The following is a 14,342-nucleotide window of genomic DNA, read 5'->3' on the forward strand; positions in this document are numbered from 1 at the left end:
TATAGTAAACATTTTAATTACTCAATAAAATATGTATCTGACTGGTGTTGTCTTCTTCTGAAATGTCTTCAAACTATCACTATGTATAATGCTTACAATACATGTTTTCTACGTTACTGGATTATCCGGTTTCTCTGGAATTTTACAGAAATCAGTGAAGTCATCAGTATCACGTCATGAAATTATCACTTAATGACGCCACAATCCGACATGTCAGTTTGCATTATGGTTAATTCGATTTGTGATCTTTTAAATACTGTAAACGTGTACTCTGTGCAGATGTTTTTATCTTTCTTTTTTTTCAGTGAAAGATCCTTCAATTGCTTGTAAATGATTTGTTTTTTAAACTCTTCTTGAAAGACGGATGAAACCCAGTTGCACAATTTGTCCAATTTTTACCGAAAATGGAAAAGTAAATAAAGCTTCCAAATCTGTCCCCTAGCCTGAAAAAGTTCAAGACTTGCATCTGATGGTCCAGTTCCATATTCGTATAAACCAGACAAAAACTAGAACAAACACACTTTTAGTGAAAATAGTGTATATTCAAAAGCCTGCATTTCAACAAACACACAGCTGAAATGTCCTTGATTGCTTTTTTCACACTGGGAGATGTGATGAATTCGGCCTAAAGCAGTGTGGCTTGGGCTGGCATGGTGTCCAGTGACAGTGTGCACTAGTGTGTGAGTCCTGGAAGCCACAGGACCCAGATCGCACCAAGAGACTGGTACGCTTTATATTGGTGGCGGTAGGTTTCCAAGAAGTTTTGATTTTATAGTTTTAGATTTTTGGTGTTTTATAATCTTGTGTCTTAGTTTTTTCTCAGCAGAAGAAATGCAAAGGGTCATGACAGAGGTATACTGCTGGAACAGCCTGCCAGCTCCAAGATCTGAGTGTGGGAAGGGTCATGGTATTAAAAGAGAAAAAGAGCCGTTAAGCAGTTCCCAGTAAGAGAAAGACATTTCCACAGAAAATACAAACACTTCACGTAAGTCTCTGATGAAGCTTTATAAAAACATTGGTGAGAAAATGTATTTAGTGATTAGAATCAGTAACAGTCGCTCTGGCAGCAGTTGCTTCTGTTTCATGTGTCCTGGGACAGACATAGCGGGACACTGGGAGCGGGATAACTGTGATAACTGCAGACGTGTACTCTTTAGGCGCTCTATGGCTTGAATCCAGGCATGATGCTTTTTACTATACTATATTTCTGTAGTTGAAAATATTAACGTCCTTTGTTTGAAACCGTGGCGGGGGTGTAAACATGTGATGGGCACTCCGGTTTCACACATATTTCACACACTTCACAGATTTTAACTGGAAAATCATAAGGGTGAAAAAAGCCAATCCAAAAGACTCTTAATAAAGCAATAGTCATATTCATTTTTCTGCACATAGATTGTACTGAAGAATGGTGGTGTGTGTAGGGTTAAAGGACTAGTCTTATTTCAAAAGTTAAAATGTTTTATTAACCTTTTATGTACTTTGTAGTAAAACAACAAAACAAAAGTCAGTCTTCTGCAAATATAATATACTGCCAACCATCCAGCTTCCACTAACAATACCTATATAATATATATGACACTACTACTGCCTATTGGACAACAATTTAACTATATTCTACAGTACCACCTTTTGGGGAAATACATAAACTAATTTGTGATATTGCAAAAGGAAAAAGAAACACTTAAACTGACTATACTGAGTACATTTAAATACAATCATCAAAGATTGCATGGCATTGAGCACACAATTGTATTACTTCATTTGTTTAGAGAATACAAAGCTGTGAGGAATGCTTTTAAACATGGAAGGAAGTGCTAAAAATCAGCTTGTAATCCTAGTTACTCTTGTTTACTATAAAACTAGAGTTTGCAAACATCAACCACAAAGCTTGGAATGCACATTTAATAAATCCAGATTGGAAGAAATTACATTACAAAGTTAAATAGTTTAACCGTGTTAATTAAATTTGTATGTGTCTAAACAGCCACAAAGCACTTGCGTTGAAGTATAGCATTGATATCTCTTCCTTGCAGGCTGCTATTTAATATTTTATGTGTGCTTGTTCTTGACATTTCACTTGAACCCTACCTCTCAATAATGCAACTGGAGTGCCAGCTGCCAATAGTTATAAAAATGTGTATAAATGTGAAAGCGTCACATACGTAAAACATTACATAAAAAAACATCAACATAATCAACATCTCTCTCTGATCATTGTTCTCTGTACTGGAGCAGCTTCGCAAACAAAATGATGATTAAAAATGTTTATTCCCTCCCTCTCAATGCATTGGCTTATTCCACTGGGTGTTAATATAATGCATATAACTGCTACAATAATTATTTTAATGCCATGTATTGAGACAGCTTGTGTCTGTGCATGATCACTATCAGTATGTCCCTGCCATTGCACATGATCATATTATTTATTCTAAACAGACTTTTCCTGCACATGTAGTTCAATACGCTCTCAAAAAACTACAAACCCCAGAGTCTTTTTGGGTACTACGTCATTTCCGCGACCGGTGTAAACAGCATGGCGGCGTGCAGCGAGGCGGCGGAGGAGCCAGTGTTGGACGTCAATGTACCGACATACGAGTATATAGACGTGAACACCAAAGCTTTCCATGTGGGCTCGTTTGCCAGGCTGTGGCGGGAGAAGCTGCCGCCCGGCCTCCTCTCCCTGGATCACAGGCCGGAGGGGGCGGCGGAGGAAGCGGCCGAGGACGCCGCGTTTGCAGAGGAGATGAGCATCCCGGCGGACATCGTGGAGGAAGTCAAACTGGTGTGCAGGTGGGTCTCAATGGCAGGGGGTGTGGAGGGTGCACAGCTTCCCAGCACAGGATACATCAGTGAATAAGTAACACGTTTATTATAAAACATGAATACAGGTGATGCACATGAAGAGAAGAACCGAGGATGTGAGCTGAATGCATCTTCAGATGGACACAAGGCTGCAGTCATATCTATCAGAAGTGACTACATCTCGTTAAAATACTTGTGCGGGTTAACAACATGCATAACACAGGCCTGAGTTTGTTACTGTTGCTGTTGTTTTTGGTGCTGCTCAGCCTTCCTCAGGCAGCAGGTGATCAAAGACAGCTCTTGGCAGCCTAATTGGTCTAATTAATCAATTAACTGGATGAATTGAACCCTTCTCTCCAGACTCTGACATGTTCTGTGGGTTGAGTGTTTTGAGTCCTCAACAAATTGTCAGGTATGGTAATATTAAAGGTTTAGATAAGCCTATGTGAGTAAATAATTGCATTTATTAAGTAATTGGGATCTCCTGTTGGAACACAAACCAGCAGACCAGCTAAATGCGGCCCCCCAGGACTGTTTAACACACACTTAATACTGTTTTAGCCTAGACAGTTGTATACAACTGCAATAAATAAATCATTAAAGTAGCCCCCAGAAAGCAGTAAATACACTAATGATTGCTTTATAGATGAAACAGAATTCACAACATTGGTGTGTAGCTAAATTATGCCAGTAAACAGGTTTGGGTGTTTGGCTTGTAATCTGAGCTCAGTCCACAGTCCACAGTCCAGCACAACCTGCCAGTTACATTACTGTGCTGTAATTTACTGCCACATTGTGAACCGCAGTTCTCATATTGAAATGGGAGGTTTTGCCATGACGTGCCGTTCTGAATATTTAAAGGAATGCTCTGTCGGTAACTGGTGTGTGTTTTGTGATTCGTCAGCTTGGACGCGCTGAAATGCCACAGTGAAAACGAGCCCCCCAACATGGATGTGGTCCCGGAGGACTCCGACCTGCTCACGGTGCGGTAAGCATGCTCTTTACAATTACAGGGGTCCAATTAAGTTGTAGGGGACACCTCATTAGGGGAGGTTTTGCGAATACCTTTCTGTAATGTGTTAATATATATGTATAGTAAAACAAACTATCGACGGTGGTGGGGGGTGGATGGAGGGGTTCTGTCTGTCCATAGGGCTCTTGATTAGTTTATGTTGTGGATTACTGTTTGTTTTGTTGGTGTGTTTGATTAATAACTTAATTGCAACAAACAATACATATAAATATTGTTTTTAAAAGTGGCCGTTTGACCCCTGTATAGGCTTTTACATCCCTAATCAATCATTGGCACCCTTGGCAATTGTTTTAGTTTTTTTCTGCTCTCTCACTGTCAAGGTATTGGACAAGACTGCTTTGTATTTGAAACAAAGTAAAATTTTAATAATGAACGACAAACAACGTATTTCAACAGCGTGGCTCATGGCCAGTCGGGTTCGGGTCGGGGGGCTGCTGGCGGCTGGTCAGCTGACGTCTGGAGGGCATCCCACAGGGATTGTGTAATCTGGGAGCGGGTCCTGCCACTGGTCTGTGGGCAACTTTCACGCCCCTGCGCTCAGGCCCAGCGGCTCTGCAGGGCTGCCTGAACAAGTTGATTCTGGACGACACGATCTTGCCCTTGTAAAAGCCCAGGGGGAGCTGGTGTGTGGGAGGCTTGGGGAAGAGCTTGATTTTCTTCATAACTAAGTCCCTCCGTGATGATCTGGCAGCAACCAGCGGCTCGCTGGGCTGGTTTCCTGGTTTGAGGTTGTCCTCGTTTCTCTATGAAACAGAAAGAGGGGGGGGAAAGTTGTTTTAACCTAAAGCAGACTGTTTGACCAGAACGAAGACTCATAGAAAGAACTGAAAATAGTTCACAACGAAGGCAGACAGAAAGAACTGTTGTTAAAAATACTGTAGGACAGTAAACTTACCAGCTCGGGGACATCTGAGGTGATCTGGACATTATCTGTCCTCCTATGAAAAGAAGAAAGTCAGTTATTTTCAGAGCAACAAAGGACTTTTAAATGTATAATACAATCGTTACACGAGTGCTTTGGGCAGAGCGGTCAAAACGGGCATCGTTACAAATAGTATTGATATAGTTCAGGCAAATTAAACGTCACTCACATCTCCACATCCTCAAGATCCAGTCTTTCGCAGTACACCAGGGATGGGGCCTTCACCAGAGCCAGTATTTCTGGGTCCTCGGAGTCCTCTGTCTCCCCATCGGAGTGGTCACAGCCCACAGGGGACGGGGCCTCCACCAGAGCCGGTATTTCTGGGTCCTCGGAGTCCTCTGTCTCCCCATTGTAGTGGTCACAGCCCACCGGGGACGGGGCCTCCACCAGAGCTGGTATTTCCACCAGAGTGTCTTCAGCAGCTGGGACAAGTGAGGAGATGAGCATCAGACCAATATAGTGATTAAAGCCAGAAGACACTGTAGCTGATTTCGGTTTATTTTCTTCATATTTTGATGGATTGATTAATGTGATTGCGTGAAAATCTGCTGTGACCCCCAGGACCCAACTTGAACCCCCTGCTCTGTAGCTCTGGGACTCACCTGGTCTGGATACGGGGTCTGTTTCAAAGTCGTTGATGACCGGAGTCGTCTCCAGCGGCCTTAAGAAACCTTCTGGAGGCTGCTTGACCAGCTGCTGGCGAGGGCTGGACCCGGGTCCCCCTGAGACGCTGTCCTCTGAGTGTGTAACACAGACGACGATCGGGGCAAGGGACCTCCGTGGTCTGGACTCCATATCTGTCTGAAAAGCTTTTCTGAGCTGAGCCGTCTCCAGCAGACTGAGTAGATGGTCTCGAGGCCGTTTCCCCCACTTCCGGCTCGGACCCCCAGAGCCGCTGCCCCCTGAGTGTGTAACAGACAACAATCGGAAAAGTACATTCCAAGTCAGTCCTCTTATTGCTGAAATTGAACTGAAAACCCACTTCTACACTCCTAAAGAGGACGTACACCCATAATTTTAAAACTCATCGTTATCTATTAAGAACGAATTCATTATGATACCTTTGCAAAGTTATAAATTATCGATACAAAGCCTGGGCAATGTGTTTATACCTGTGGAGACAGGCCCTTTCATTCTGTCCAGACAGGCCTGGCAGGCCGTGCGTAGTCCTGTCACAACCTGAGCACATCCAGCCTAAAAGACACAAACAAGGACAAGAATGAGAACCAAGCAATCCGACCGTATGAAGCTGAACATCAGAGTCTTTAACAACAGAACTTAATGGTCGTTTCATTGATACATTTTTATAATAAAATGTTTCCTTGTACCTTTTTGGGGAATAGATATGCCCTAATCCACATCAGCAGGATGTAGAGGCAGTGGATAGCTTGAATGGCTACCATATTCTCCAAGAGAAAGTCCAACGCACTGTGAAATCCTAGTTCCACGAGTGCACCGAAGTCCTTGGAGACTTTCTCTGTCTCCTCAACATCGTCTTCTATGAGAACCATGTTCAGATCTTCTTCTCTGACAAACTGGTTTACTCTGCCCAGTCGGTAATTCCCAAATGATAGGAGTCCAAAGACCGTCACTAAACTCGCAGTGTCTGAAAATTGCATCTTTACAACACCAGTGCAGTCTGCTCAATGCCAGGCTGGAGTTTCAATGGTACACATTCATATTGATGACATCACAAAGGCAGAGCTTTACGGGAGTTCTAAAACATGGTGATGACATCACAGACCGGATAAACACTTTGAAATTCTTATGTGGGTGGCCCGGGGAGGGGGGGGTGGATCAGCATATTGATGTTATGATGACACAAAGGCAGAGCATTTTGGGGGGGGGGGTTGTTAGCAGATTGTATACCAGGGGGGTTTAGCCGTAGCAATAGAGAACAGGGGGTGGAGGGTGTGTGCTTGTGTTTTACAGTTTCATCTTGATGATGTTGTCTTTTTTTTTTCCTCTGGTCAAACATTTATTTTGCCAGGCAGGTCAAATATATACGTGAAAGTACCAGCTTCCGAAATTTGAAAAACATTATCATAGGTGAAGTGAAACCATAAATGTGTCTGTATATTCATATACAAGGTAGAAAATGGAAGTTGGAAAACAGACCAACAAGAGGAGAGCATATGAGCTTCTTGTACATATGCTATACATATACCCCCCCCACTCACACACACAAGGCATGCAGCCACATGGCCCCCCTGACAGACCCCAATACAAATGAACCACGCTGGCCAACTATACATCACTTGGACACCTAAACCACTAAGTCACAGGGCTGATCTGTCTTTTCTTCTAACGGTTACCTAATCAACAACTCATTATTTTGCAAGTCCAAGAAAGTCCCAAGTCAGTATTAATCAAGTCTCAGTGGTCAGTACCTATCAAAAGTGGTCCAAGGAAGGAAAAGTGGACCGGTGACAGGGTCATGGGCGGCCAAGGCTCATTGATGCACGTGGGGAGCGAAGGCTGGCCCGTGTGGTCCGATCCAACAGACGAGCTACTGTAGCTCAAATTGCTGAAAAAGTGAATGCTGGTTCTGATAGAAAGGCGTCAGAACACACAGTGCGTCGCAGTTTGTTGCGTATGGGGCTGCGCAGCCGCAGACCAGTCAGGGTGCCCATGCTGACCCCTGTCCACTGCCGAAAGCACGTACAATGGGCACGTGAGCATCAGAACTGGACCACGGAGCAATGGAATAGGTGGCCTGGTCTGATGAATCACAAGTTTAAGGTGTTGACTTGGCCTCCATATTCCCCAGATCTCAATCCAATCAAGCATCTGTGGGATGTGCTGGACAAACAAGTCCGATCCATGGAGGCCCCACCTCGCAACTTACCGGTCTTAAAGGATCTGCTGCTAACGTCTTGGTGCCAGATACCACAGCACACCTTCAGAGGTCTAGTGGAGTCCATGCCTTGACAGGTCAGGGCTGTTTTGGCGGCAAAAGGGGGACCTACACAATATTAGGCAGGTGGTCAGAATGTTATGGCTGATCGGTGTATATTGGTGAATTATGGGACAAAATCCAAGGAAAAAATTGTTTTTCTTTTTGGTCCAAAGCAGAAAATGCACACTCCTACTAGTGAGCCTTACTTCGAACATAAGTAGAAGAACGTCAACCATTTTGCTAGATGTCTTCATGCATCAATGAAGTTTGTACTTGTACTACAGAGGATTGCACTTGCAAAATATCAAGTTGGACAGAACCCTGTCACTCATCTGTGCACGATGTGGTCGTAGAATTAGTCCAGCATGGCTGAAAACCCGCTCAATAGGTGGGCTTGTTGCTGGTACAGCTGATGCCCTCAATGCTAAAGAGTGATGGCAGAGTTTTCCTATTCATAGCCCAGAACAGGAGGCTGTTTTGTCCTTCACACATTGTGAGGTACTGGCAGAGCTGAGAGCCAGGGGATACATTTTGATACATACTTTAAGCAACTTTAGCACTTTATGACTTCGTTCAGAGATAACTGGCTAGCTAACTACTAAAATGAACACTACCCGATTGTGCTAGAATGTAGAAAGTTGCTGCTTCTATCATGTATCAACAGCCCAAAGCTAAATATTGACTTGTGCGGACCGATATGTGCGGCTCTCCCGCGACCGCACTGGCACTGCAGGGAGGATGGTACCGCAGTTGGAAAGCGCAACACGCTGTGGCTCTCTGTCTGAGGCGGCCTGTAGGCCTCGTCAAAAACCGCTCGTCCCATCGCGTGTGGAGGAATGCAGACGCAAAATCACAACGACCGATGAAGAAATAGTGTTCAGTGGACAGTACACATCTTTATTGGTATTGGTTAATGGTAGACTGTCACGTTGATGGACTTGCTGGGCTGTTTTAACCGTCCCAATGCTTCAGTTGGATTGTGTTGGTTTAGAACATTGTGTGGTGCTGTGCTGGGCTGAGCTCAGACGGGAGCTTAAAAAAACATCCCTATCCTACACACATTACGAATGAAAACGCTGGACTAACCAGCCCGTGATCCGTAGTCGTCGTCAAGCTCAAAGCAAAGTCCAGGAGCATAAGCAATCCCTCTCCTCTCGGTACTAAAAACAAAACGCTCCGCAACTCTATCTCCCCAGCTCTCCCCCGGCCTCTCCACCCCAGTTTGCAAAAGCTCATAATCTTTGCTCACAAATGTTTTTGAAAGCTAACGTATCGTTAATACTAATACTAAATGATCTTTCCCTTGATTTTGTTTTTTTCTCTCCACAGACTTCGGAAGAGGAAGCAGGATTATCGCGAGTCGCTGGCGATTGATCGCACGTGCAGATATGACACCTATACCAGCGAACTGGTGAGTCTGGGCTCTGTGGACGATTGTGTGTGTGTGTGCGCGCATGCTTGTCCCCCCGAGTGAGTGTGTGTGTGTCCTCCGAGTGTGTGCACGTGCGTGTGTGTCCCCCCTGAGTGTGTGTGTCACAGTGTGTTGACTTGTGTTGCACAGGAATCATGTGTGGGTTACTACAGATGCACAAGGCCCTTGTAAACATCCTGCATGATGATGATGGCACTTGTTTTTTGGCAGATTCCTGGTTTAGTGGCGTGTCATTCTGTTTCTCACAGTCGTCCAGTGAGGTCCCAGCTAATGGGATTCCTGGTAGTGCGTGTCTCCCCTGTGATGCTTCAGGAAATGGGATTGTAACACCTCAATTGACTTGCTGGAAGCGGAGAGCGTCTGTGAAAGACCCTCTCTGTCCGGAGCCAGGTTTCACAGTTCCGCCACTCTGTCCAATCTCGCGACCTGGACGGCCCTCGTGGTCTGGAACAGGCCACCTGACCGGCTCTCTGCGAAGACAAAAACCACAATTTCCGATTTTTCTCTGCTTTTACATTTAACACGCTGGAGAGCGAGAGAGAGAGAGAGAGTTTGTTGCCTCAGCGATTATCTGCATTCATCCGCTTACTCCACCACATGGGCCTGTGCCAAGTTCTTGTATGGAGCTGTGAGTGGACTCATTGATAGATGTCCTCACGTGGCCGTGGCTTGCGGGTGGACGGCATGCCAGAGTGACGTCTGTCTCAGAATCCGTCCTACCTGGTATTCAAAAAAACGACTCCCAGAAAGGAAAGACTGTTTAAGAACCGCAGAAAGAGGTCATTGACGCCCAAATATGTCCTCTCCCAATCAGGCCTGTAGGGGTGTTTCACGTGGGCAATATCGGCTCCTCTAAGGTCTTGTCCTCTCTCTCGCTCTCTCTCTCTCTCTCTCTCTCTCTCTCTCTCTCGCTCTCTCTCAATTCAATTCAATTCAATTCAAGGTGCTTTATTGACATGATACATTTGTATTGTCAAAGCAATTGGACAAATAAATAATATAATTATAAATCACAATAAGATGTATTAAAGTACAGAAAAAACAAAATTAACTACTTACTATTTACAGATTACTTTTTTGAAATACAAGGACATACATTATAAACAAATATTTACATTTTATTTACAGCCGGTGCTCATGTGTGTCTGTGCCCCTCAAGCTGTGTCAGCGGAGACAGGGCAGCCAGGGGGGCTGTGTGTCCCTCCCCCAGGAGGACTGACTGTTTTTCTGTTATATTAGTGTTTTCAAAGATTGGGTGGGCGTTTAGTATTTTCTTAAAGAATGTGTCCCTCATCTGGGCATATTTACTGCAGTGGAGGAGAAAGTGCATCTCTGTGTCCAGCTCTCCTGTCTCTCAGTGACCGCAGCGCCACTCCTCTCTGGGCAGCCAGCTCTGCCTGTGTCGGCCCGTCTCTGTGGCCAGGCTGTGGTCACTGAGCCTGTACTTGGTCAGGATCTGTCTCTGCTTCGTATCTCTGACAGTGAAGAGACTCTGCCAGGGTGTATTCTCTGTTTAGTGCTCGATAGCAATCCAGTTTACTGTGGGTTTCAGGGCCAGCTGACTCTCTCTCTCTCTCTCTCTCTCTCTCTCTCCGGCCTGTAGGAGTGCCTGGCGGAAGGGAAGAGGCCGGCAGACCCCAGAGACTCACTGACCCCGGGGGAGATCATCCTGAGCATGAACATCTTGTACCCGCTCATCTTCAGGAAGGTGACCTGCTGTCCCTCAGCCCCGCCGTGTTCTCCTCGGCTCATCATCGTGGCTTCCCAATTCACTGCCCTCTTTTTTTTTTTTTTTTTTTTCTTCCCACCCCTCTCTCTCTCTCTGTCTCTTTCACTCTCTCATGTGTCCCGGCAGTTCAAGACCCACCGGCGTTTCCAGAGCATCCAGGTGCTGGGCTGGCAGAAGCTGAGTGCGCTGAAGGACGCCATCTGCTGCGTGAGCGACCTGCAGGTCAGCGGGGAGTTCAGCAACACCCCCGACCTGGCGCACGAGCACGTCAACAAGGTGAGCATGCTGACCTCTGACCTCCGACCTCCAACCCGCACGAACTGATCTCGATCTCAGTTTGTCATTTAAACTGAGAAAGTGTCCAATCGAGAGGAGGCCATTCGCCCCATCGTGCTCATTTGGTGTCCATTATTAACTAAGTGATCAAGGATCCTATCCAGTCTGTTTGTGAATGTTCCCAAATTGTCTCTTCAGCCACATCGCTGGGGAGTTTGTTCAGATTGTGACGCCTCTCTGTGTGAAGAAGTGTCTCCTGTTTTCTGTCTCGAATGCCTTGAAGCCCAATTTCCATTTGTGTCCCCGGGTGCGTGTGTCCCTGCTGATCTGGAAAAGCTCCTCTGGTTTGATGTGGTCGATGACTTTGAAGACTTGGATCAAGTCCCCATGTAGTCTCCTCTGTTCCAGGGTGAAAAGGTTCAGGTCCTCAGTCTCTCAGTAGGACATTCCCTTCAGACCTGGAATAAGTCTGGTTGCTCTCCTCTGATCTGCCTCTAGAGTTGTAGTTGTTTATTGTGTGACTGTTTTGTACAGAGGAATGTGGGAATTAGATTAGATTAGGTGTTAGTGTAGTTTGCCTGACTTTCGCATGGGTACGTTGTGTCTTTGTTTATTGCCAGCTATATGACCCCTGCAACTGATTTCACCTTCTCTTCCAGGACCACTTCAAGTCCAGCTATTTTTATTTCGAGGGGGTCTTGTACGATGACATGAGGTTCCCGGAGTGTACTGAGTTGAGCCAGTAAGTCACGGGCTTGGGAGACGAACTGACACACCTCCATGCTGTCCCGACACACGTCTCGAAAATAGGAGATCTGGGGATGGGAGAGCCTTGTTATAGATTTTGACGTTCTAGTTGGAGCATCAGTAATAATAATAAGTCATACGATGCCAATGGAACAGCTGAATGAATCGGAGACCATGCATTCATAATTGGATGCACAAAAGCTCACCGCACAAGTAATCAATGGGCCGTGACCAACATTTGTCCTGTGTCCCGTGTCCAACCTTTGGGGTCAAGGGCCTGTCTTGGGCCTCAAATACCCAAAATGGATAGGATGGTAGTCTTCTTTTAAAATTAAATAAATAATACATGTTGGGGGTGATCTTCAGTGCTGCAGTCAGGCAGCCAGACACAGAACAGCAGAAGTATGACAAGTTTATTTGAAGAAAGAAAGACAAACAAAGGACAAACCTTCCAACAAAGTATAACTGTGCAAAACATGCAGGAGGAATCTCTCCCAGCCCCTCTCTCCCCCAGAGGTCTCCTTCCGAGGTCTTATGTGGACTTTCCCCAGAACACATGCACTCATTTCCCTGACCTCCTTTCACTCGTGCACGTGCCGTACTCGTGTGTCACTCAGGACCGTCGTGGAGTGGGCCCGGGACCACGACTCCGGCCACGGGGAGCTCCGGACGGCGAGGATGGAGGACACCACGTTCAACGACCTGAAAATCAAGATCGGTTTCCCTTACCTGTACTGCCACCAGGGAGACTGCGAACACGTTCTGGTCTTCACCGACATCAGGTGAGTGTCCCCGTTGTGTGCGTCGCCACCCCACTGCCCAGAGCGACTTCTTAAAGACGCGGTGAGGTTTGAGTTCCAGTCTGTGACGTTCAGAACGTTCCCATTTCCCAATTCGTAGACCTAGACCTATCATAGACCTATTGAACTCTCCATTCTAGAGCTGTTCTAGAACTAGTAATGTCGTTTCGTTTTTACTGGCTGAAATCGGTGGTGTTGAAGCGGCATCCCTGTCCTGTCCCGTCCTGTCCCGTCCTGCCCCAGTGGCACCTGACCCCAGTCCTCTCCCTCTTCCGCAGACTGGCCCATCGAGACGACTGCCTGGACAAGACGCTCTACCCCCTCCTGACCAAGAAGCACTGGCTCCAGACGCGGAAGTGCTCCGTGTGCAACATGTACATCCCCAGGTGGGCACCGATGGGCTTGTGGACCGGGCCGAGATATCGGCCTTGAATTGGCGATGTTTCCCCTCTGGTCTGCCTGCAGGAAACATCGCCGATTCAACCTTTCAGTGGGAGACACGGGGTGGGTTTTGTCGCAGCCCGGCCAGATTGCATCATTTCCCTCCGTCCTTGCGTTCGATCACAGTGTGACCTGCAGGGTGTGGGATCAACAGAGAAGCTTTGTACTCCTTAATTGAGCTTTAAATCACATGAGGCGACGCAGCCCGAGGAGGAATGGCACACAGCAGTAAGATCTGGCGTGAAAGAGCTTCTCAAAGCAGTGAGCAAACGGCCCGGCCTGCTTAGTTGCTAGTTGGGCGAGATTAAAACCCTGGATGTGTCGGGTCTGCGGTCGACCTCGGGGTTTCAATCTAACTTCCTGTCCTCTCCAAAAGCCCCGGGGGTGGTGGTTTTATTTGTTTTGAATTCAGTGGATAATATCCCGAGGGTTGTTTAGACCGGATCACCGGGTTTAGGGTCCCAAATTTGGAAGTATTGAGTGAACTGGTCAACTGATAAGGCTCTGACTCCATCTCTCCCTCTTCCCATCGGTCGTTCTCCAGGTGGGTGACCAGCAACGACCCCTTCGCCCCAGAGGACCCCTGCCTGTTCTGCGAGACGTGCTTCCGGATGCTGCACTACGACAACCACGGCCACAAGCTGGGGGACTTCTTGGCCTACCCCTACGTGGACCCGGGGACCTTCAACTAGGGGCCAACAAATGGGTTGTGAACTTGTTTGTTGGAGAGCAGGGGATCAAAGCAGGCCTGGAGCCGTACAGAGCGCTTGTGTTTTGTTAATCGTTGATGATGCAACGGACTATGGGGAAGATAAATCTATTTCAGTACCGTTAACTAGATCAAACTTCTGAATAAAGACTCGGTATTCGTAGAACTTCCTACAGCTTGAGTTTGTGTGAACGGAGCGATCTGATCAACTTCGGCATTTAGGATTTTAGCGTCTCTGCTTTATGTCCGACGCAGAGGATGACTTTCCATTCAGACTGTGGACAATTTAGTGGGTCACAGAGCCTTTATCCTGAGATCTGCACAACCGTGAAGCTTCAGCTGAGCGCCAAACAAGCTGCAGATCTTCACCCAGGAACCGCTTTGTTCAGTTCAACAGTGAAGGGAGGAGAAAAGCATCTGAACGCCGAACGTTTCTTCAGTGCCACAGGACCTTCCTTCAGTCGTTCCTTTTGAAAGGTTTAACCCATTGCTGTTTAACCCAAGATGTTTGTGTCTTTGTGGCAAATAAACATCCCACAGAGAGTTTGT

At 46.4% G+C, this 14,342-nt stretch overlaps 1 protein-coding gene across 1 annotated transcript; it reads left to right on the forward strand.

The window, feature by feature from the left end:
* The first annotated feature begins 2,518 nt into the window (after nt 1-2,518).
* On the forward strand, nt 2,519-14,336 carry snapc3 (small nuclear RNA activating complex, polypeptide 3). Its single transcript, XM_066720702.1, has 9 exons — nt 2,519-2,793; nt 3,710-3,793; nt 8,989-9,070; nt 10,695-10,799; nt 10,947-11,096; nt 11,756-11,838; nt 12,461-12,625; nt 12,922-13,029; nt 13,629-14,336. Exons 1-9 carry the CDS (start codon nt 2,537-2,539, stop codon nt 13,774-13,776), a joined length of 1,182 nt encoding a protein of 393 aa, XP_066576799.1. The 5' UTR covers nt 2,519-2,536; the 3' UTR covers nt 13,777-14,336.
* The last annotated feature ends 6 nt before the right edge of the window (nt 14,337-14,342 follow it).

The sequence above is a fragment of the Amia ocellicauda genome, chromosome 13 (assembly GCF_036373705.1).
Source record: "Amia ocellicauda isolate fAmiCal2 chromosome 13, fAmiCal2.hap1, whole genome shotgun sequence".
NCBI lineage: Eukaryota > Metazoa > Chordata > Actinopteri > Amiiformes > Amiidae > Amia > Amia ocellicauda.